Source organism: Staurois parvus, unplaced genomic scaffold, assembly GCF_062004578.1.
Source record: "Staurois parvus isolate SC_StPar_1 unplaced genomic scaffold, SC_StPar_1.0 ptg000402l, whole genome shotgun sequence".
Classification (NCBI taxonomy): domain Eukaryota; kingdom Metazoa; phylum Chordata; class Amphibia; order Anura; family Ranidae; genus Staurois; species Staurois parvus.
Genome location: NW_028318198.1, coordinates 93,618 through 116,694, shown reverse-complemented (window position 1 = coordinate 116,694; position 23,077 = coordinate 93,618). Strand labels below are relative to the sequence as shown.

Here is a 23,077-nt window from a genome sequence, read left to right as displayed (position 1 = left end):
CACCTGAGAATATCAGTGTTAATATTTGGTACAGAAGCCTTTGTTTGCAATTACAGAGGTGAAACATTTTCCTGTAGTTCTTGACCAGGTTTGCACACACTGCAACAGGGATTTTGGCCCACTCCTCCACACATATCTCCTCTAGATCTGTCAGGTTTCGGGGCTGTCGCTGAGCAACACAGAGTTTTTGCTCCCTCCAAAGATGTTCTTTTGGATTTAGGTCTGGAGACTGACTAGGCCACTCCAGAACCTTGATATGCTTCTTACAGAGCCACTCCTTGGTTATCCTGGCTGTGTGCTTTGGGTCTTTGTCATGTTGGAAGACCCAGCCACGACCCATTTTCAATGCTCTGACTGAGGGAAGGAGGTTGTTGCTCAAAATCTCACAATAGATGGCCCCATTCATCCTCTCCTTAATACAGTGCAGTTGTCCTGTCCCCTTCGCAGAAAAGCACCCCCAAAGCATGATGTTACCACTCCCATGCTTCACAGTAGGGATGGTGTTCTTGGGATGCAACTCATCCTTCTTTTTCCTCCAAACACGACGAGTGAAGTTTAAACCAAAAAGTTCTATTTTGGTCTCATCTGACCACTCGACTTTCTCCCATGCCTCCTCTGGACCATAAGGTCACTGGCAAACTTCAGACGGGCCTGGACACGTGATGACTTGAGCAGGGGAAACTTCAGTGCAATGCATGATTTGAAACCATGATGGCGTAGTGTTCTACCGACAGTGACCTTTGAAACTGTGGTCCCAGCTCTCTTCATGTCATTGACCAGCTCCTCCCTTGTAGTTCTGGCCTGATTCCTCACCTTTCTTATCAGTGATACCCCACGAGGTAGATCTTGCATGGTGCCCCAGTGTGAGGGAGACTGACAGTCGTCTTTAGCCTCTTCCATTTTCTAACAATTGCTCCAACAGTTGATATATTTTCACCAAGCTGCTTGGCAATTGCCCCGTAGCCCTTTCTAGCCTTGTGGAGGTCCACAATTTTGTCTCTGGTGTCTTTTGACAGCTCTTTGGTCTTGCCCATGGTAGTAGTTGGCATCTGACTGACTGTGGGGTGGACAGGTGTCTTTAAAGCGCTCAGGCAGGTGCTACTAAGTTAGATTAATGAGTGGAGTAGAGGTGGACTTTTTAAAGGCACAGTAACAGGTCTTTGAGAGCCAGAATTCTTGCTGTTTCTTAGGTGTTCAAATACTTATGTTCAGCAGTGCAAGACAAATAAATTCTTTAAAAATCATACAATGTGATTTCCTGAATTTTTTTTTTAATTCTGTCTCTGAGTGGGAATGCACCTACAATGTGAGTTTCAGACCCCTCCATGATATCTAAGTGGGAGAACATGCAAAATCGCAGGGTTTTGAAATACTTCTGTTCCTCACTGTATGTTTTATAAGTTTGTAACTGCCTTCAAACTTGAATAAAAAACAAAAGAAAGTAAAAAAAATCCCAGTTAATTGATGGACAGAACACCCACCCCTATTTTTTGGCAGTTTATACTACTGAAACAGCTTTGTGACTAACTAGCTTGGTAATACCATAGAGGGGGTTTATACCAGCTAGGACTGTCCATAGGCAGTGCTGTTTTTTTCTGCTTGGTGTCCTATTCCTGTAGGTGGTGCTATAAACACTATGGTCAAGAATCAGAAGACCTGTGTCCGTCAGTGAACTCAGAGAAAGGGATTTTATGGTGACTAACAAAAATCCCATTTTTGTTTCTGGTGTAAGGCTCGGAAGTTTTCATCCTCAACAGTATGTTGTGGGGTGCATTTTTTACTTTTATCCAGTCTGATGTTTCAGGGCTGACTGCACTCTTGCAATTAACTATTTCTGTTTATTCCCCCATATAAAGTTGTATTTAGGCTTGGGGCCACCATTTTGCCAAGGGTGTTTTTTTTTCCCCCAACCTTAACCAGGACCTTGTATTAGCATTCTGCTGTCCTAATCTTAAACACCCTAAAGTGGAGGTTCTTTACTCCTTGGATGTGGTCTACACTGTCTACTTGTACCTAATGTCTACTGCTTCCTTTCAGCAGTCTGAATACTTCTTGGTCCACAATTTCTTGGTGGATCTGCCAGCTCATTTTTCAAGACAGGGTACCTCCTTTTTCTGGTCAGACTCATTTCACCAGGAGTGTCAGTGCTTCCTTTGATTCAAGTTCGTGAGGTCATCTGTTCACACACTTATACCATCGAAATGTTTGTGCTTCTGTGGACGTTTTTGAGTGCAAAGTCCTGTAGGCAACTCTAGTGTGTTTGCCTTGTTCTGGTTTGGGTTTTGAGCTTGTTGCTGTATTGCCCACTCCTTATGTGTTTAGTGATTTACAGTTGCAAGAAAAAGTATGTGAACCCCTTGGGATTACGTGGAGTTTTGCATGAATTGGGCATAAAATGTGCTCTGAACGTCATCTAAGTCACAACAATAGAAGAACACAGTCTGCTGAACATAATACTACACAAACATTAGATGTTGCCATGGTTTAATTGCACATAACATGTAAACATTCACAGTGCAGGGAGGGAAACGTATGTGAATCTTTGGACTTAATAACTGGTTGACCCTCCTTTGGCAGCAATAACCTCAACCAAACGTTTCCTGTAGTTGCAGATCAGACCTGCACAACGATCTGGAGTCATTTTGGACCACTCCTCTTCACAAAACTGTTTCAGTGTAGCAATATTCTTGGGATGTCTGGTGTGAATCGCTCTCTTAAGGTCATGCCACAGCATTTCAATCGGGTTGAGGTCAGGACTCTGACTGGGCCACTCCAGAAGGCGTATTCTGTGCTGTTGCAGCCATTGTTTTGTTGAATTACTTGTATGCTTTGGGTCATTGTCCTGCTTCATCACCCGTCCTCTGCGGAGCTTCAGTTGGCGGACAGATGGTCATACGTTTTCCTGCAAAATGTCTTGATAAACTCTGTGTCAGGGCAGGAACGATAGAATGGGCAGGCAGGCCTATGGTACGTCACGCCGCGACTGACGACAGCCACTACCCACAGACCAGAGTCCCTCAGGGCGCGGAGTCTAAGCCCCAGGCTACCCTTCACCAGGGCCCCTGATGGTGGGGATGGACTTGACGCAGCCTGAGACCAGGTCACGGCCCCCGAGTGACCCCAGCTGCGGTAACGACTGCCGCCAATGGCGTACAGCTGGTGGGAGCTAGATGGGAACACGTGTAGCGTAGTCAGACAGGCCGGGTCAACAACAACGGAGCAGACAGTACTAGACGGTAGGCAAAGAATAATCAGGTCACGGGCCGGGTTCAGCAATGGGAGGTCAAGTAAAGGGTCAAAGCAGCGAATAGTCTTGTCCAAGCCGAGTCGGTTACCAGGAGAGCAACGGGAACAGTACAAGAGCTTGAGACAAGGGAACATACAGGACACGAATGCGGAGGGCACTTGCAGACAGCAGGTTTAAATGTGCTCAGCCACACCCTTCTGAGGAGGAGCCACAAAAGCCTGAAGGCATAAAGGTTCCCACCATGCTTTGCAGAAACCCAAGATGGACGCCAGCACATGGAGATGCACAAGAAAGGTAGGACCTTGACACTCTGGAATTCATTTTCCCATCAATGACAACAATCCTTCCAGACTGTGAGCAAAGCAGCCCCAAACCATGATGCTCCCTCCGCCATGTTTTACAGTGGGGATGAGGTTTTGATGTTGGTGTGCTGTGCCTTTTTTTTCTTCCCACACATAGTGTTGTGTGTTCTTCTTAAACAACTCAATCTTGGTTTCATCTGCCCACAGTATATTTTGCCAGTAGTGCTGTGGAACATCCAGGTGCTCTTTTGCAAACTTCAAACGTGCTGCAATATTCTTTTTGGACAGCAATGGCTTCCTCCGTGGTGTCCTCCCATGTACTCCATTCTTGTTTAATGGTTTCCTTATTGTAGATGTGTCAACAAAAATGTTAGCATGTGCCAGAGATTTCTGTAGGTCTTTAGCTGACACTCTGGGATTCTTCTTTACCTCATGCAGCATTCTGCGCTGTGCTCTTGCGGTCATTTTTACAGGACGACCACGCCTAGGGAGAGTAGCAACAGTGCTAAACTTTCTCCATTTGTAGACAGTCTGTCTTACCGTGGACACATGAACATCAAGGCTTTTGGAGATACTTTTGTAACCCTTTCCAGCTTCTTGCAAGTCAACAATTCTTGATCGTAGGTCTTCTGAGAGCTCTTTTCTGCGAGGCATGGTTCACATCAGACAGTGCTTCTTGAAACCAGTAAACCCAAAACAGGTGTGTGTTTTTTAAGGGCAGGACAGCTGTCAGCAACACATCCAATATCATCACCCTGATTGGTGTCAAGGTTGGCTCACTCCTGGCTCCAATTAGCTCTGGAAGAAGTCATTAAGCTAGGGCCTCACATCATTTTTCCTCCCTGCACTGTGAATGCTTACATGTTATGTGCAATTAAATCATGGCAACATCTAATGTTTGTGTAGTATTATGTTCAGCAGACTGTGTTCTTCTATTGTTGTGACTTAGATGACGTTCAGAGCACATTTTATGCCCAATTCATGCAAAACTCCACGTAATCCCAAGGGGTTCACATACTTTTTCTTGCAACTGTAGGTAATGCCAGTGAGTCATGAATAAGCAGATGTCCTTTTTTCTTTTACAAAGAATTTTATTATAGAATAGATAGGAGCAGAGAATCAGTCAGAAACAGATGCATTGACCAACAGGAATAAAACATACAAGGTATTCGACGAATATTACAGAATATGTACTGATGGAGAGACATAGAAATAAACTGCATACTTAAGTGCCGTGTACAGAAAAAGAGAACAAAAGAAAAAAAAAGGGGAGAAAACAAGAAGTTGCAAAAATGGTAAATATTTAGAGACCAATGACAATATAAACTCTAAGGAAAAATTGTCACTATATCAGCATACAGAAAGCGAAGAAGATATGAGATGGAGCCTCTCTGAACTCAGATAGGCATTCCACACGCATGGCTCCCGATGGAGTCCAGCATAAGGATATAGTATTGCTGGTGTGGCACTCAAAGCAATAATCGCAATCAGTACAAATAGTAGAAAGACAGACTAGACCAAAGGAAAGAGAGGAACGAAGAGTAAGGCGATGAAAACAAAAAGGGCTCCAGGGGGATCGCAACAGAAAAAAAAAAAACCTAATATGTAAATTTTATATCAACAGAAGGGACTGGTCGAATCTTGATGGTTGGGCTATATCAAGCATATGTCCTTTTTTCATGACATGTACAATTAAAAAAAAAAAAAAAATAGGATTTTTGGTTTTTCTGTAGAATCCATTTCCTGTCTGTGTTTCTTATTGCTTGCTACAAATATGAGGCTAAGCTGTAATGAGAGGGGTTATTCTTGTGTGGAGAAGCCTGCCTTTTTCATCTTCCAGTGATCATTCACCCGAAAGGATTTTACAGGTAAAGCAGAAATACTTTTATTTTTTTATTACAGGTACTTATATAGCGCTGTCAATTTACACAGCGCTTTACGTGTGTGTATATGTATGTATGTTTGTGTATATATATATATATATATATATATATATATATATATATATATATATATATATATATTACATTCACATCAGTTCCTAACCCTCAAGGTGCGTACAATCTAAGGTCCCTATCTCACATTCATACATACTAGGGCCAATTTAGACAGGAACTAATTAACCTACCAGCATGTCTCTGGAGTGTGGGTGGAAACCGAAGAATCTGGAGGAAACGCACGCAGGCATAGGGAGAACATGCAAACCCCAGGCAGGTGGTGCCGTGGTTGGGATTCGAACCAACGACACTGCCAGGCGGAGGTGCTAATCATTTAGCCTCTGTACTTTGGTCTCCCTTAACAAATTTAAGTGGTTCTAAAGTGAAAATATTTTTTACCCTAATGCATTTTCTGCATTAGGGTAAAAACGCCCCACTCCATAACCTGCCCACCCTCATCCCTATACAGTTGCCTGACTTCTGTCACCTCTCCAGTGCTGTTCTCAGCTGCAGCACTGCTAACCTCTCCAGTGCTGTTCTCAGCTGAAGTACTGCTTCTCTCCCTTCCTTGTCTCACAGGAGATACTGAGAGCTGCAGGAGACATAGGCTCCTGTTGCTGTGTATCACACTCCCGTGAGGAGGGAGCAGGGATGTGGCTTACCAGCACTGTGTGTGTCAATGGATGCATATAGCATGGCTTGGAAGTGTACGCATAGGTGCCTCCATAGCACCTGGCTTGCTAAGGAACCCACAGGAAGGAGAAGTGGACAGCACCTGTGAGGGACTGCCAACAAGGCGGTAAGAAACTGCTCTCCGCAGTATTGTACAGAGCAGGTAAGTGTAACATTTTTTTAATTTTAGTAAAGGAGAAAAAAATTTGGTATCACTTTACGCCCAGTATATACATGTGCTATTAAAAGAATTACAACATAGGAAGTAGAAAAATTGTAAGCAACGTGAGTATAATTACTGTTTTAGTTTTAATTTGTCTAGTTTCACATACTATTTATTAGACAGACTGTCTAAACAAGTCATATTCTACACTCAACACACCTTCATTTTATGTAAACTAAAATCTACTCTTTTCTTTATGAAGGATTTCCAGAAATGTAACCCGTTTGTTCACTACCTGATCCAGTCTTCAGAGCAACCACAGGAAGAGTCACCCACAGTGCCAAGTGAAGAGAACACAGCAGGGTTAAAAAATGAAGAAACCATAATACAGGTGCTAGCTCTCCACTCTGTAGTGTATGGTGCAGTTTGTGTGTCCGTATATACAGTACAGTACGTTAGATTTGTCATAGAAGTTCTCTAGATAAAGTTGAACTTTTTACTCTGAGAAAGGATGCTCAGTGCTTTATAACATTCATCGATATAGCTGGTTGTGGAAAGGACTGCAAAATATTTAAAGCCCAATTTAACCGTTATGACTAGTGTTATGCAGCCAGGCTATATTCATAGTAATAAATATAATATACAACACAAATATATAACAAGAAAGCCACGCTACAAATGAAAAAATGTGCATAACATAATTGAAAATGAGTGAAAGGTGTAGTTGCCAGCACCAAATACAGGATACACGATATACCACACATGTATGATAAAATCTCAGCATTAAAAAGTGAATACATTAATAATAGAAAAAAAAAAAACGACTGTCACGTCATGAACTTGCACATGCATGCTCCTGCATTTGGTGGAATGGAGCCTGGCAGAGCTATATTTATAATTCCTGTATACAAGATCTTCATGTGAGTTCTGTGTCTTAATAAACGTTTTATTGGATTTACACAATTGGAGCATTCTCTTTTCTCCCTTATGTGAGTTTTATGTCAATATTACTCGTTCATGGGAGAAGAGTTGGTGTTACATCTCTTATCTGTTGATGATCGGTTGGTGGCTGTTGCTTCAGTCTATGAAAGCTTTTGTTGACTTCTCTTACGAGGGTCACAGGACCTTTTGATTTATTGGTGATTCGCATGTGGTGATTCCATTTACACATGATTGGGGCAGAGGATCATCGATATATTCATTATTTCATGCACTGGGTGGCAGTCATCCACATTCTATGGACTCTGTTGTTTTTGTGTTTTTTGTAATATTTATGTATTCACTTTTTAGCGCTGCACAATTTTATTATAAATAAATATATATTAATTTTGTAATAAAAATATTAAAATACCCTGTGCTGCCAACAGCAAGGCCTAAAATATACTGTGCTGCTAACACATTGGAAAGTTAGACTGCGATTTTCTTATAAAAGCAGCATCTTGGTCCTTCAGAGATTCAACAAGCCCCTGCGATACACTGCTCTCATTAACAATGTCCTCGCCCTCTGAGCAGTGCTGTTGATTGGAGCAGTGTTTGGGGGGGAGGGGCAATGTAAACCAAAATGCATATCTTAATTATACAGTATAGACTGAATATTCATAGACCTCCTGGGCATCCCTTCTAGAACCGTACCCCACTCCGTGAGTCCTCAATTTTTTGCTATCATGTGTCCCAGAAGACACCGGACCATTCACAAAGCACAGCGCTTCTCACGCATGCGCAGTGGGCACACGGCTGTCAGTGTTGGGTGCCCACAGTATAGGAAGGAGAACTCCGCGGAAGTTGGAGCGGGTACCTGTCAAATTCAGGTACCCGCTCCCCCTCCCTCCCTAAAGGTCCGCAGTCTCTGGTCATCTCCTGTACTATGTCCGCAGTCTCTGGTCCATCTTCTGTATTGTCCGCAGTCTCTGTTCATCCCCTTTACTGTCCGCAGTCTCTGGTCTTCCCCTGTACTGTCTGCAGTCTCTGGTCATTCCCTGTACTGTCCGCAGTCTCTGGTCATTCCCTGTACTGTCCGCAGTCTCTGGTCATTCCCTGTACTGTCCGCATTCTCTGGTCATTCTTTGTACTGTCCGCAGTCTCTGGTCATCCCCTGTACTGTCCACAGTCTTTGGTCATCCCCTGTACTGTCCGCAGTCTCTGGTCATCCCCTGTACTGTCCGCAGTCTCTGGTCATCCCCTAAACTGTCTGCAGTCTCTGGTCATCTCCTGTACTGTGTCCACAGTCTCTGGTCATCTCCTGTACTGTGTCCGCAGTCTCTGGTCATCTCCTGTACTATGTCCGTAGTCTCTAGTCCATCTCCTGTACTATGTCCGCAGTCTCTGGTCATCTCCTGTACTATGTCCGCAGTCTCTGGTCATCCCCTAATCTGTCTGCAGTCTCTGGTCATCTCCTGTACTGTGTCCACAGTCTCTGGTCATCTCCTGTACTGTGTCCGCAGTCTCTGGTCATCTCCTGTACTATGTCCGCAGTCTCCAGTCCATCTCCTGTACTATGTCCGCAGTCTCCGGTCCATCTCCTGTACTATGTCCGCAGTCTCTGGTCCATCTCCTGTACTATGTCTGCAGTCTCTGGTCCATCTCCTGTACTATGTCCGCAGTCTCTGGTCCATCTCCTGTACTATGTCCGCAGTCTCTGGTCCATCTCCTGTACTATGTCCGCAGTCTCTGGTCCATCTCCTGTACTATGTCCGCAGTCTCTGGTCCATCTCCTGTACTATATCCGCAGTCTCTGGTCCATCTCCTGTTCTATGTCCGTAGTCTCTGGTCCATCTCCTGTACTATGTTCGCAGTCTCTGGTCATCTCCTGTACTATGTCCGCAGTCTCTGGTCCATCTCCTGTACTATGTCCGCAGTCTCTGGTCCATCTCCTGTACTATGTCCGCAGTCTCTGGTCCATCTCCTGTACTATGTCCGCAGTCTCTGGTCCATCTCCTGTACTATGTCCGCAGTCTCTGGTCCATCTCCTGTACTGTGTCCGCAGTCTCTGGTCCATCTCCTGTACTGTGTCCGCAGTCTCTGGTCCATCTCCTGTACTGTGTCCGCAGTCTCTGGGCCTTCTCCTGTACTGTGTTTGCAGTCTCTGGGCCTTCTCCTGTACTGTGTCCGCAGTCTCTGGGCCTTCTCCTGTACTGTGTCCGCAGTCTCTGGGCCTTCTCCTGTACTGTGTCCGCAGTCTCTGGGCCTTCTCCTGTACTGTGTCCGCAGTCTTTGGTCATCTCTTGTACTGTCTGCAGTCTCTGGTCATCTCTTGTACTGTCTGCAGTCTCTGGTCATCTCCTGTACTATGTCTGCAGTCCATTGGTTCAGAATATTTTTTTTCTTGTTTTTCTCCTCTAAAACCTAGGCGCGTCTTATGGTCAGGTGCATCTTATGGAGCAAAAAATACGGTACTCCTAGTTTATCTTTTTCTTAAGTTTTTTTTCAGCCACTGTATACTGCACAGGTGCTCACCTCAACACTTTCCGTAATGCGTTTAGTAACGGCAAGGTGCTATACTGGTCCAGGGCCATGGTCCATTCCTATGGAAAACAGACCCTGAAGACCCCTAAAGGCATATGCCCACTCTGACAGGCAAAACCTGAACCCTGTATAGGAACCAACGATGTTGACAGGTATGATAGGCTTGTCAGAGACCATTACTGCTGCTTTACAACCCTGAATAGTATGCATTCATTCATTATAACTGTCAGGAAACTGGGACTGTTTGGAATTTATTGACTTTATTGTGTAAACTTTTCAAACTTGGGACAAAAATGCAACCACTCACAGCTTAGTCTCAGGTAGATGACCAGGTGTTGCATCTCATAACAGGTTGCACACTTCACTGCCACTTCAACCTAGAGCCTTTTATAAAGTACTCAAGTGCTCTCTTCCACCCTTTTGCCATTTGGGCTTTACTACAGGACAATTTGCACCCAGGTTGCTGCATGCTTTTCCTCAGACACACCTTATTTCCACACCCTATTTCCTCACCGTATGCTAGTACCCCACGGGGTAATACTCTCATCTGTAGCAGTGTGGAAACCAGGCGAATGGGAGCCACAGTAAAAGCCTAGGAGGACATTCACTTTGCAGAAGGCAAGCATAGTATTCAATCTCATAGTGACAATGCTTTCCTTGCACTGGAGCAGGACCCAATTTTAACATCGGTCTCTACGTCTGATTTTAGCTCTACCTCAGGCATGCAACAAGTGGCCAACGTGAATAAGTCAAACTTTTATGCAACCATGTCACAATTCCTTGAACAACAAACTTCTTTAATACAGCAAACACTCCTCAAGGCTCAAAAACACTAAGCTCCTTTTATAGCTCCATTGTATCTACCTGAGTCAGATCGCAATATGTCTGCTCTAGAAGAAGCAGACATAGAGGGGAATAAAGATGACCCAGAGCATATGTTAGTGGAGGCTGTGGAAGATTTTTCAACTTGAGTCTCCTCTGCACCTGATAGTAACTGCTTCACAATTTTATGCTTGCCAGTGTGAACAGGCTCACTTCTGCTCTGCCCAAAAGCATTGGCATTGTTGCACTTAAATCTCCCCTGACTCGCCATGCCCTTTGGGTACCTGCTAAATCTAAAAACCCATTCATGGACATATAGCATGCGCAATTTATGATGATTGGGTAAATCCAGAAAAGATTTTCACAGCATCAAAAATTATTGGCAAGCCATATCTTGTGGAAAAAGAATTCATAAAAGTTGTCTGTTTTGGTAGAAGATCCTGCTGTTTCATTTGTAAATATCCCACTGTTCCAATTGAAGATGTTCCTTCATTCAAAGATTTTGTGGATAAGAAGTTTGAGATGCTTTTAAAGGTTCTCTTTACACTTGTGTGGGCCCAGCTCTGTGGCCAGCTATTTCTGCAATTTGTCTGCCAGTTCGTAGTGAATAACCAGCACGACCCTGTATTCCAGGACCGTACTTTAACTGAGCAATTACCTTCTGCCCTGCTGTTTTGTGTGGATTCCCTAGAACACGTTATGACACAAATCTCCAGAATTGCTGTGATTTTCACTTGCATAATAGCTGAAACTACCTGTAAAAATGCCTCAGATATATGCCCTTTGAAGGAAGATGTTACTTTTATGAGACACTTGACAAATTCATCAAAGATGTCACAGGAGGAAAGGTTTTTCTTCCATAGTGGAAATTTCCACAGTTCACTAAGGAGCCTCTGCCTCCTCAAAATGCAGAGAATCTCAACGCTGTATCCAGGCTTCAACTTCTAAGCATAAGCTCAACCATTCTTTTTGGTGCAAATCTTTGCTCACAGAGCCCACCAAGTTTTCTCGAAGCCTTCACATTGAAGGGACGCCCTCACTCCTTAAAGTGGGGAGAAATCTGTGACTGTTTGCCTATCCTCTGGTTGATCCAGACCCTTAAGACACGACAATGGGTATGCCCAGTGTGACAGGCAAAGACTGGACCTTATCTAAAGACCAACCACATATGACACCCTGCATCTCTGATCATTACTGTATCCCCACAATCCTGAATAGTTACAAATGTAGAAAACCTTCTAAAGGACTCCTCTTCCAACTATCTGCAAATGTCCACAGGACAAGTGAGATGCTTCCTATGTTGGTGTTTGGTGATCAACATCCAAAAATCTGTTCTCCAACCTTTTCTTCACCTGGAATACTTGGGCCTATTTCTAGACAGGCCCAGGCGGTCTTGCCCCCATCGCCTCTTGGGCACCTATCACATCATTACACAAACTGGTGGGCGGGACCTCTCCCTCCCTCCTCCTGGGAACCAACCACATATACATTTCCCTTTTGTTCCAACCCTCCTTTCCCCCCCCTTTTAACATCAAGTTTCACTTTAGTTTAGTTTTAATCTTTTGTTGTATTTTAGTCATCTGAATTGTTTTAGTTGTGCTTTAGTTTACTAAAATCTCCAGTACATTTTAGTCGACTAAAATCTAATAGGTTTAATTAAATTGTAATGTATCATTTATGCATTTCTCTAGAATTTCCAAACACATATACTCCTAGAGTCAAAATCTAATACCATGTTATTATTTATGGTATTAAGGTTTGAACAAACTGCAGACACAGATTTAGCTGTTATGTAACTTCTTCATAAATAAAACCAAGTTTCTTTACAAGAATATTGTGTTTTTGACAGAAGTGCAATTTTAAAATCAATATTAAAAAAATGTAAACTATATTGCCTGTAATGCCATTACACCTATTACATTAACATTAACAGTTCAAGTAACTGAACACAACAAAACATTTCTGCAGCTACAACTATAAGCACAGGCACAGCATAACTAAACCGTTACTTGAGGGTAATGCTTATTTCTATAATAAGAATTATATGTATATACCAAAAGTATCGCTATTTAAGTGCTATCTAAAACAAATAATATAAGAGTGATCTCACAAATAAAAACGTATGTGTCACGTATACAGAAACGTGTCCATATATTAAATAAACAACAAAAATAAATAGTGTCCTTCAATAAAGTTTCTTCTTCCAAGGAAAAAACAATCCACAGAGTGTAGGTGACAAATAAACTTCTGTTATTCGTTGTAGTATATTGTGTCAAAACTGAGGAGAGATTTGCCACCTTTTCCCACAGTGCAAAAGGGCCTCTTACCAGATCAGGTGGACCATAACATTATAAATAGTCATGATAAGTTTAGCACACAATAGGCAAAACCGTCTCCGCCACAGCAGATCAATATACTCAGTAATCGATGTCACCTGTAGAAAAAAATTAGACATTCCTCTATAGTGAAGTGCAATCAAGTAACTCACTTTTATTAACCACTTGCCAACCACGCTATAGCTGAATGACGGCTACAGCGTGGTTGTCCAGTTCTGGGAGGGCGTCATATCCCAGAACTGGACAAGCACCCAAACGCGCCCCCGGCGATCTCCGTGATTACTGTGTCCTACAGAACACAGCTGATCACATGATGTGGTAAAAGGCCAATCACAGTGGCCTTTTACCACGTGATCAGCTGTGTCCAATGACACAGCAGATCACAGGGTAAATGCTGTTGCCAGCTATCGGCTGCACTTTCCTCACGCTGTCACAGTGTGAGGAAAGTACTGCCAATAACCAGCAATTGTCAGAGGACAGATCAGCACTGATCATCAGGGCACTGATGATCAGTGCCCAGCAGTGCCGCCCAGCATTGCCACCCACTTGTGCCCATCAGTGCCTAGTAGTGCCACCCACCAATGCCCAGCAGTGCCACCAGTCAGTGCCCATCATTGTTACATATCAGTGCAGCATCATCAATGCTAGCTCATCAGTGCTGCCTTTCAGTGCCCATCAGTGCAGCCTCATCAACGCACATTAGTGAAGGAGAACATTTACCTGTTTGCAAAAGTTTATAATAGAAACAAAGAAAAACTTTTTTTTCCCCAACTTTTTTGCTATTTTTTTGTTCATAGCGCTAAAAATAAAACACCCAGTGGCAAGTAAATACCATCAAAAGAAATCTCTATTTGTGTGAAAAAAATGAGAAAAATTCCATATGGGTACAGTGTTGCATGATCGCGCAATTGTCATTCAAAGTGCGACAGCACTGTAAGCTGAAAATTGGCCTGGGCAGGAAAGGGGTATAAGTGCCCTGTAGGCAAGTGGTTAAAAGTATATTCATATCCATATAAGGATGAGAGAAAAAACAATTATCTTACATAAAATGAAAAGCGGCAAGCTGATAGCTCTGGTGGTATAATGCCAAGTTCGGCCAGCAACAGCATGGGCCAAACTTCACACAAATAAACCACACCCATAATAAGAATTAGTTTACTATTCACAGTATATTATTTCTGGTACAATGGTTTTTATTGAATAGTAACAGAATACAAACTGAGCAGTCAGGTCCCGCGCAGAGGACAGGATCACAAAAGAAAACAAATCACGTTTTCAGGTGGATCCAAATCAGAGAAGGACAGTAGCATCCAGTTGCCAGTGCCGTAGGTGGCAACATACGTCTAGGAGTGAGGTCCCAGGGCTTGACAAGGTGAAGGGAGTAGGTATTCCCTGTCCTTAGTGGAGGGTAAAAAAATAGGGAAGAAGGGAGGAAAAAAATGGAGGGGGAAGGGGAAGTTGGGAGGAGGAAAAGGTAAGGTGAAAAGACAGTGAGGAAGCAAAAGAAGAGAGGAGCAAAGCTAGGTAGGGGTGAAAGAATGTGCCTGCGAGTTAAATGACATTCCATAGCAACCTGACCAGTTTATTATTTCAACATTGCTAATTCTCAGATACATCCAAAGAAAAAGTTCACAGTCTACAATGCCATTACTGTGTGGATTATAACAAACACCACTTTTTTTTATCAACTCTTCTCTCTCAGCCTTGACAAGAGGTAAATAACACACTATTAACGTACAATGAGGTGAATATTGTTGCTATAGGAAGTGCTGCTGTCAGTAGAAGAGAAAACCATTCAATGTATTGACAGTATTATTACATTATTATTACATCGAGTTTATATAGCGCCAAAGGGTTTGCTCAGCGCTGTACAATAGAGGGGGGGACTATACATGAAACAGTACAGCAACAACAACAGCACATGAGGGGTTAGAGGGCCCTACTCTTCGAGTTTACAATCTAGGAGGGAGGGGTAGTGGTACAGGAGGAAGTGGCTGTGGGGGATGGAGTGGTAGGAGGAATGAAGGAGAATGGCTGTTAGGTGAGGGTGGGGTAGGCTTCCCTGAAGAGGTGGGTTTTCAGGGAGCGCCTGAAGGTGAGAAGGGAAGGTGACAGTCTGATGGATTGGGGTAGTGAGTTCCAGAGGATGGGGGAAGACCTGGAGAAGTCTTGCAGTAGTGCGTGGGAGGAGGAGACCAGGGAGCAAGATAGAAGGAGGTCCTGTGAAGAGCGAAGGGTACGGGTAGGGTACAGTACATGAGCACCTATAGCCACTGCCACAGCTGGATTTACATTTCTGGTACCACATCGTGGACACACTGGACAGGTGTAAGGTAGGGGCAAGTAGCCTTATACTGACATTGTGCCAGCTTCCCTAGGAGCAGGACCCCAGTGTAAGGCTGCCCTATACAACAACACTGGACAGACATTGTATAGGACAGTCTTACATTGAGCTGTCTACTGTGCTGTCAATAGCAGTAAATACTCTTCACTGCTCCTGACAGCATTCATAGCAACAATATGCACGTCATTGTAAGTTACTGGTCTATTTTTGTTTTTCAAGTGATATTTACCTCTGTTGTCAAATTTGTCAATGCTAAGAGAGAGAGAGGAGTTGATAAAAAGTGGTCGTTGTTATAGTTCCACATCCTAATGGCATTGTAGCCTGTGCATTTTTTTTTTTCGGTGAATGTATTTGACACTTAGTTAGGGCTGCTGAATAATTGATTCTTCCTATAACAATAAGCACAACCCACAAGTATTTAGGTATGCTTATGTTTCATTTTAAGGAAAGCAGTTCGTGCCAACATAACCCTTGCTCTATTCCACCAGCTTCTAGAGAGGTCACCGGTGACACTGACCTCCCTCTTTGCAAAGGCTTGAGAAGCTGGCATAGCCAACAGGTCTAATGCAAAAGGTTTTAACTGGTGATGAAAAAGTGTCATTCTTTGCCAAAATCTGTTCCAGTGTCATCAGTGATGGGTTGTTGCAAAAGCTCTTTCCTATATTTTCTGATTTGCTGCTCTGTGCTGTTTGGGGAGGACCTCTGCCTGGATCTTCTGAGGCATTTTGAGAGAAACTGAAAGATTGGCTGCTTTGATGTGGATAGTGCTTCTTTAACCACTTCAAGTCTGGACATTTTCACCCCTTTGCCGTCCAGGCCAATTTTCAGCTTTCAATGCGATCACACTTTGAATGACAATTGCGCGGTCATGCAACACTAGACCCATATGATTTTTTAGCATTTTTTGAGACAGATAAAACTTTATTTTGGTGGTATTTATTTTGCAAATAAATCTTTCTTAATAAATATTTGCCAAAATGTGTTCATATATCTTTTTAGTAAAAAAAAAATAACCAAAATTAGTTTATAACCAAAATTTATAATTTTTTAAAAATTTGTTTTACATTTTTATTTTTTTATTCTATTATTTATGTTTTGTTTTTTTAACATACCGTCATCCTAGCAGTACAGTGTCACCATAGTGACACTGTGCTACTTGTGGGGGGTGATGAAGATTTTTTTTTTGTTACACTGATTGGTTTTACACCCGTAAAAGCAATCATTTCTCCTTCTCTCTGGCTGCATTCTTGCAACCCTTGAAAAATACTGTGAGAGCTGTGATTGATCACAGCTTGTCACATGGTACAAGGCTGTTGTGAATTGCCTTGTACCATGTGACCTCTGTGATCATTCACACGTAGTAAGCAATGATGTCAGGAAGTGACATCTTGTTTACTACTGTTCCTGTGATCATTGATTGCCCAATCAGTGATCATATGAATCGGGACCTCACACAGAAGTATCCTGTACAGTGATTGGTGCCGCGTGCTCCCAGGGAGCGCGCACAGGCAGTGAATGCGGAGGCCGTTTATAAAGGTAACATTTTTTAGTATTCTCCTCTTCCGCATCATCTTCAGACAGGTCTCCATCTTTTGTGTGGGGCAATTTGGATTTTCTTACAGGATTCTCCTCTGCCTTTTGTAAGCAGATCCTGAATATTATCATCAGCCACATCAACAAGGGTTTCACAGGCAGTAGGGTTGACAAAACAAGCAGGTGCTGCAAGTGGCAAGAACATTTCATAAGCTAGACCTAGGAATGAACAATAATGCTGGTGTTTGTTAGAGTGAGTTTTGTATTTTGAAGCACTTAAAAGAGTTGTGTAAATAGTTTGTTGTGATGCACTGGGTTGACCTAGCCCACCATTGGAGGTTTTCTGTATCTGAGGTTAAATAAGGGGGAAAAATCAAGTTATTCTGATATTTCTTTCTCTCTCACCTATCCCCACAGCTCCAAGTTGTCTATAATATACTACATTTATGCCCCTTCCCAGGGCCGTCCTTAGACCTTTAACCACTGCAAGACCGGACACTTTTACCCCTTCCTGCCCAGGCCAATTTTCAGCTTTCAGTGCTATCACACTTTGACAATTGCGCGGTCATGCAATACTGTACCCAGATGAATTTGTTAGCATTTTTTTGGGACAGATAAAACTTTATTTTGGTGGTATTTATTCACCACTGGGATTTGTATTTTTTTTTTTGCTATATAAATGAAAATGTCCACAAATTTTGAAAAAAAGCGTTTTTCTTATAAAATTTTGCAAATAAATAATCTTTCTTCATAAATCTTGGCCAAAATATATTCAGTTATCTTTTTAGTAAAAAAAAAAAACAAATTAGTTTATAACCCAAAATTTTAATTTTTCAAAAGTTTTTTTTTTTTTACATTTTTATTTTATTTTTTTATATTATTTGTTTTGTTTTTTACATGCTGTCACCCTAGCAGTACAGTGTCACTGTACTACTTGTGGGGGATGATGATTTTTTTAATTCTTTTTTTACACTGCTTTTACATACATAAAGGCTGTAAAAGCAATCATTTCTCCTCTGGATGCATTCTTGCAGCTATTGAGAAATACTGTGTGAGCTCTGATTGGTCACAGCTTGTCACGTGGTACAAGGCTGTTGTGAATAGCCTTGTACCATGTGACTCACTAGTAGTATGCAATGATGTCAGAAGTGACATCTTGCTTCCTATTATTTGTGATGGAGGGTAGGCAGGACAGAACACACAAGGCAGATGGCAAACACTTAAAGCTTTATTAAAACAGACAATAGTCACTCAATGGGGAGTAGTGCAGGGAGAGAGAGTCCAAAATACTTGTAATCCAGCCCCGGTGGGCAAAGTTAAAGTCTCTATAGCAATTTGTAATCCAAGAGGCAGTTCATAAGCAGTCAGATAACACAAGGGTAGCATACACTCACACAGGGCTAGACGGTCCAGCAGGTCGTCTATGCGGAGCATGGGATAGGTGTCATTGATGGTGTAGTCATTCAACCTCTGGTAGTCCATGCAAAAGCGTGTGCTCCCATCCTTCTTCGGAACGAGCACCACCGGGGAGGCCCAGGGACTGAGCTTGAGCATCTCTGAGAGCTCTGCCCGGATGGCCGCCTTCACGGATTCGGGGACTCGGTATGGGGCCTGCTGGATGGGCTTCATTAAAAACAGACAAAAGCTTTATTAAAAAGCTTTAATAAAAGCTTCATTAAAGCTTTATTAAAACAGACAACAGTCACTCAATAGGGAGTAGTGCAGGGAGAGAGTGTCCAAAATACTTGTAATCCAGCCCTGGTGGGCAAAGTTAAAGTCTCTACAGCAGTTTGTAATCCAAGAGGCAGTTCATAAGCAGTCAGATAACTCAAGGGAAGCATACATTCACGCAGGGCTGATGTGGTAGTCACAGGCAGAGCTGATGTGGTAGTCTCAGGCAGAGCTGATGTGGTAGTCTCAGGCAGAGCTGATGTGGTAGTCTCAGGCAAAGCTGATGTGGCAGTCTCTTGAAAGCTGACAGCGTTTACGGCAGGGCTGATGTAGCTTCTGGGGTCCCCCTGACTCCAATGGGGCTTAGGCAGAGTCTGGCCACTGGCGTCCTGCCACAGCTGGGATCCCCCTCAGTGGCTGCACAGCAAAATGGCACACCAGGAGAGACCAGCACTGACCTCTTAAACCCCCTGAGCAGGACGAGAGGTGGAGGGGGGTCATTAGCAGGATGAGAAGGAAGGGACTGCCTTAATTGAGTTTAGGGACATTTTGGATGACAATGGAGAGAATGGACAGGAACGGAACTACAGTAATTGAATTTGTAGCTCTAAACAGGACGACAGTGGGAAGGAAATTATATTTAGGCAAATGACTGGTTGGAAAGGATGGACAAGGAAACACCATAATTGGGTAAACACAATAATTGGATTTGTAGCTGTAAACAGGATAACAATGGGGAGAATACATTAATACAAAAGTAAGGCACTAATTAGGGATGTAGGACACCTGGGCACAAGACAGGATAAACAAGGAAACACAATAATTGGATTTGTAGTTGTAAACATGATAACAATGGGGGATGCTCTTCCTATGGCCAGGAGGGATTAAAGGAACAAGGAATTAATAACTGGGAATTAATAATTCGCTGGGCCCCTATACCGTGACACTATTCATGTGATCTCTGATTGGCCAATTAGTGATCACATGATCGGGACCTCACACAGAGGTCCCGTACAGCGATCAGTGTTCCTAGGGAGCACGCACAAGCAGGGAAGTGGGAGGACATTTATAAACGGCCACCCGCTCTTGCACTGCTCCCGTCTGGCCGTTTATGTACATGGGCCAGACGGTAAGTGGTTAAGGAGGCCTGTGCAAACGTTTCTGCACCAACTTCCAGAATCATCTGTATCCTCAGTGACCCCATTACTGGTCTCAGCCCCCCTCCATTAATATTTTCAGGCCTCCTCCCCATTAATGTCCTCAACTCCCCCCCCCCCCCACACACTGAATGTCTTTAGTGCCCCCCCCATTGAAAACCTCAGCTTTCCATTAATGTCCTACGCCCTCTCCATTAATGACCTCAGCTCCCCCATGAATGCCATCAGCCCCACTTTATTTGCGTCCTTAGCTGCCCCATTAATGTCCTCAGCCCTCCCCCACAATGAATGTCCTCAGCCCCCCCCAATGAATTTCTTCAGCCCCTCCCCTCTCCATTAATGTCCTCAGCGCCCCCCCCCCCATTAATGTCCTCAGTGCCCCCATTAATGTCTTATGCCCCCCTCCATTAACGTCCTCCGCTCCCACATGAATGTTCTCAGTCGTCCCCCCCCCCCCCCCCCACACACACACACACACACACATACACGCACACAATGAATGTCCTTAGCCCCCTCCATTAATGTCCTCAGCCCTCCCTCCCCCCCTTAATGTCCTCAGCCCTCCCTCCCCCCCTTAATGTCCTCATCCCCCCCCCATTAACATCCTCCGCTCTCCCATTAATGTCCTGAGTGCGTCTTAAAATATTCCACCACCTCTTCGTGCCAAATATAATAATGTATTTATGAATACCCTCCACCGGATTCAGTTCTTCTCCTTAAACTGTGTAACTCTCCTACGTTGCTCCTCCTCCACTCAGAAATCCTCCTCAAACATATATATAGAAAGATAAACCACCAAACATAGTGCTTTATCCTTTAAAAAAAAACAAAAACTATTTATTATCTTAAAGTCTACTTATCAACCGTGTTCCAAGTGTTGTGACGTCAAGCCCCTCCCCTACATGTTACGCCACAGAGTCACATGGCTTCATCAGGGGGTTATAGTTACATAGTTTGTCTGGCTGAAAAAAGACAAAAGTCCATCCAGTTCAACCATTCAAAAAAAAAAAAGTTATCCTGTACCCACATTTGATCCAGATGCATGCTTATTCTTAGCCCCTAAGTTCATAACCTTACATTTATCAACATTAAACCTCATTTACACATAGTTGCCCAATTAAACAGTGCATTGAGATCGGCTTGTAGGTTGGAGACATCCTGTAATTACGTTATTCCACTGCACAGCTTGGTGTCATCTGCAAATACTGAAATGGTATTTATAATCCCAAACCCTATATCGTTGATAAATTTATTCAAAAGTAAGGGTCCCAACACTGAACCTTGGAGTACACCACTGACAACCCTAGACCATTCAGAGTATGACTCAATAACCACTACTCTCTTCATATATGATTCCATATATATGCTTGAGGAGGATTGCTGAGTGGAGAAGGAGCATCATAGAAGAGTTTAACAGTTTAAAGAGAATAACTAAATCCATCTATTTGGGAATACCACTATGAGCCCTATATGAGGCACAGAAGCATGATTAGACCTAACTTAACGGTTAGATCATATACCCCAAGTGAGAGTACATCCGGTGGACGGTTTTCACAAATACAGGATTGGAGACCACTGACCTATAGGATAAAAGCCCTGTCTGTAGAAGATAGGATGTCAAGAAAGAATCTGGCCTTTTGTGTGGACTTTCCCCTCCTTGAGGCACTAGCTGTGCTTATTTGTTTTAAAAGCAGACCAAGTTGACCTACTTCTCCAGCAGATTTCGTATCTGATTTGCCCATTGCTATAGCGGTTTCTGGGCCAATTACTGCAGAGTATTGTGTCTGACTCTGATTCACTCCATTGCTTGACTAATGAACTTAACCTTGAGGCCTCACAGTTTACTGCATTTACTCCCAAATGGAAGGAGTCGCAATCTGAGGAATAGCCTGCCACACGCACTTTTCAAACTATTTTCCTGTAGAGATTGGAATAATCCTGAAAAGCTGCTTGCTTCCCATATGCACTTATTAACCGTGCATGTGTTTGGTGAGGTTTTTGTGCAGCAGAAATCTGTTCCCATTATGGATGTGGTGTTGACCTGCCTTAACAAGTCACCTGTCTTTAAGGGCTCAACCGATCAGTTAAAAGCCCTTTTTTTTAGATCTCCATTCACATTGGAGACTCCTGCCTTTTGTCCAAATCTGGCTGTGAACATGGTTTATTAAACCATGTATGACTGGTCAAAATATCTTATAACTTTTCTAACTGCTGCTAGGGTGTTCTCTTGCTTATATAAATCATGGAGCAGATTGCTGTAACATTAAAGTGTTATTAAACCCACAACCCTGCATTCACTGTATCTGGTCTCCCACAAGTACACACAACATGGAAATGCAATTATTTTAGTAAATGTAAACTGCTAAATATCTGTTCTCAGCAGTTAGAGCAGTCTTGTGACTTCAGCAGAGCACTGGTTAAAGCTTGTAGGAGGAGTTTTCATTTTGCTCTAGGAGGATGCAGAACCCCTGACCTCTGTCTGGACAGTGCTGATTGGCCCTGTGCTAATCACATGCACTCTCCCAAGAAAAAAAATAAAAATAAACCTCTCTAGCAATACACATCAAACTGAGCATGCGGAGAGTGAGTCCACACTCTGTCTTATCAGGAGATGAGGGGGACTCTGGAAGAAGGTAAGGGTCAGAGAAGTCAGGATCAAACTGCATTTTTACACAATGCAGAGGATTAACCCCTTGGCTTCCACAGTGACTATAACAACCACGCTGTACTGCATATACAGATTGATTTTACTGTTGAGGGTTTAATAACATTTTAAGGTTAAAGATTTCCTGTGCCCTCAGTAGACAAGAAAGAAAATAGAATTTATGTATTGATCATAAAATCCTTTTCTTGGAGTCCACTGAGGGACACAGGTCCCACCTCTCTGAAGCTTATGATCATGCCCTCAGCATGACTTTCAGGGTGAATACAAAAATCCTATTTTTGTTTACATGAGAAGTAGGAAAGGAGTAAGGAATAAAAGGGTGATGTAAACTCTGAAATGTGGTACATGATCTTTGCAAAAATTTTACTAAAAATGAAACATGCTACCAATAGAAACCTTCTAACCATTTTCTATCAATCTTAATTTTCTATGTAAATCTTCCTAAAATGTTGGGTAAAGCTTCTTTTGAGCAGTGGATATGTTGCACTGATACAAGTTAGGAATATTTTTATTCAGGTAAAAGAAGACACGGAACTTGAGATGCCCTTCTTAGAGGCTATTCCCTGTGGTGAAGATCTATGGGATGAGAGATGGCCTTTATCTGGAAGCACATTGTCAATGAATGACATTGTAAAGTCTTTTATTAATAACACAGTTGATCTTCAGAGTCAAAATCCTAGCCAACAGGTAAGTTTTTCTTTTAAGATGACATGTTGTACCATGAAATGGACCGAATGCAATACATTAACATATAAAAACTAAACTT

The 23,077-nt window shown here is 42.9% G+C and overlaps 1 protein-coding gene across 1 annotated transcript in view; it reads left to right on the top strand.

Annotated features, from left to right (window-relative positions):
• The window catches only part of TDRD5 (tudor domain containing 5), a 189,947-nt gene that overhangs the window by 117,145 nt on the left and 49,725 nt on the right, over window positions 1–23,077 (top strand). The window contains exons 12-13 of the mRNA XM_089686565.1: window positions 6,584–6,712; window positions 22,828–22,998. Of these exons, the coding sequence (XP_089542691.1) occupies window positions 6,584–6,712; window positions 22,828–22,998 (300 nt within the window). The remainder of the gene's footprint in view (window positions 1–6,583; window positions 6,713–22,827; window positions 22,999–23,077) is intronic.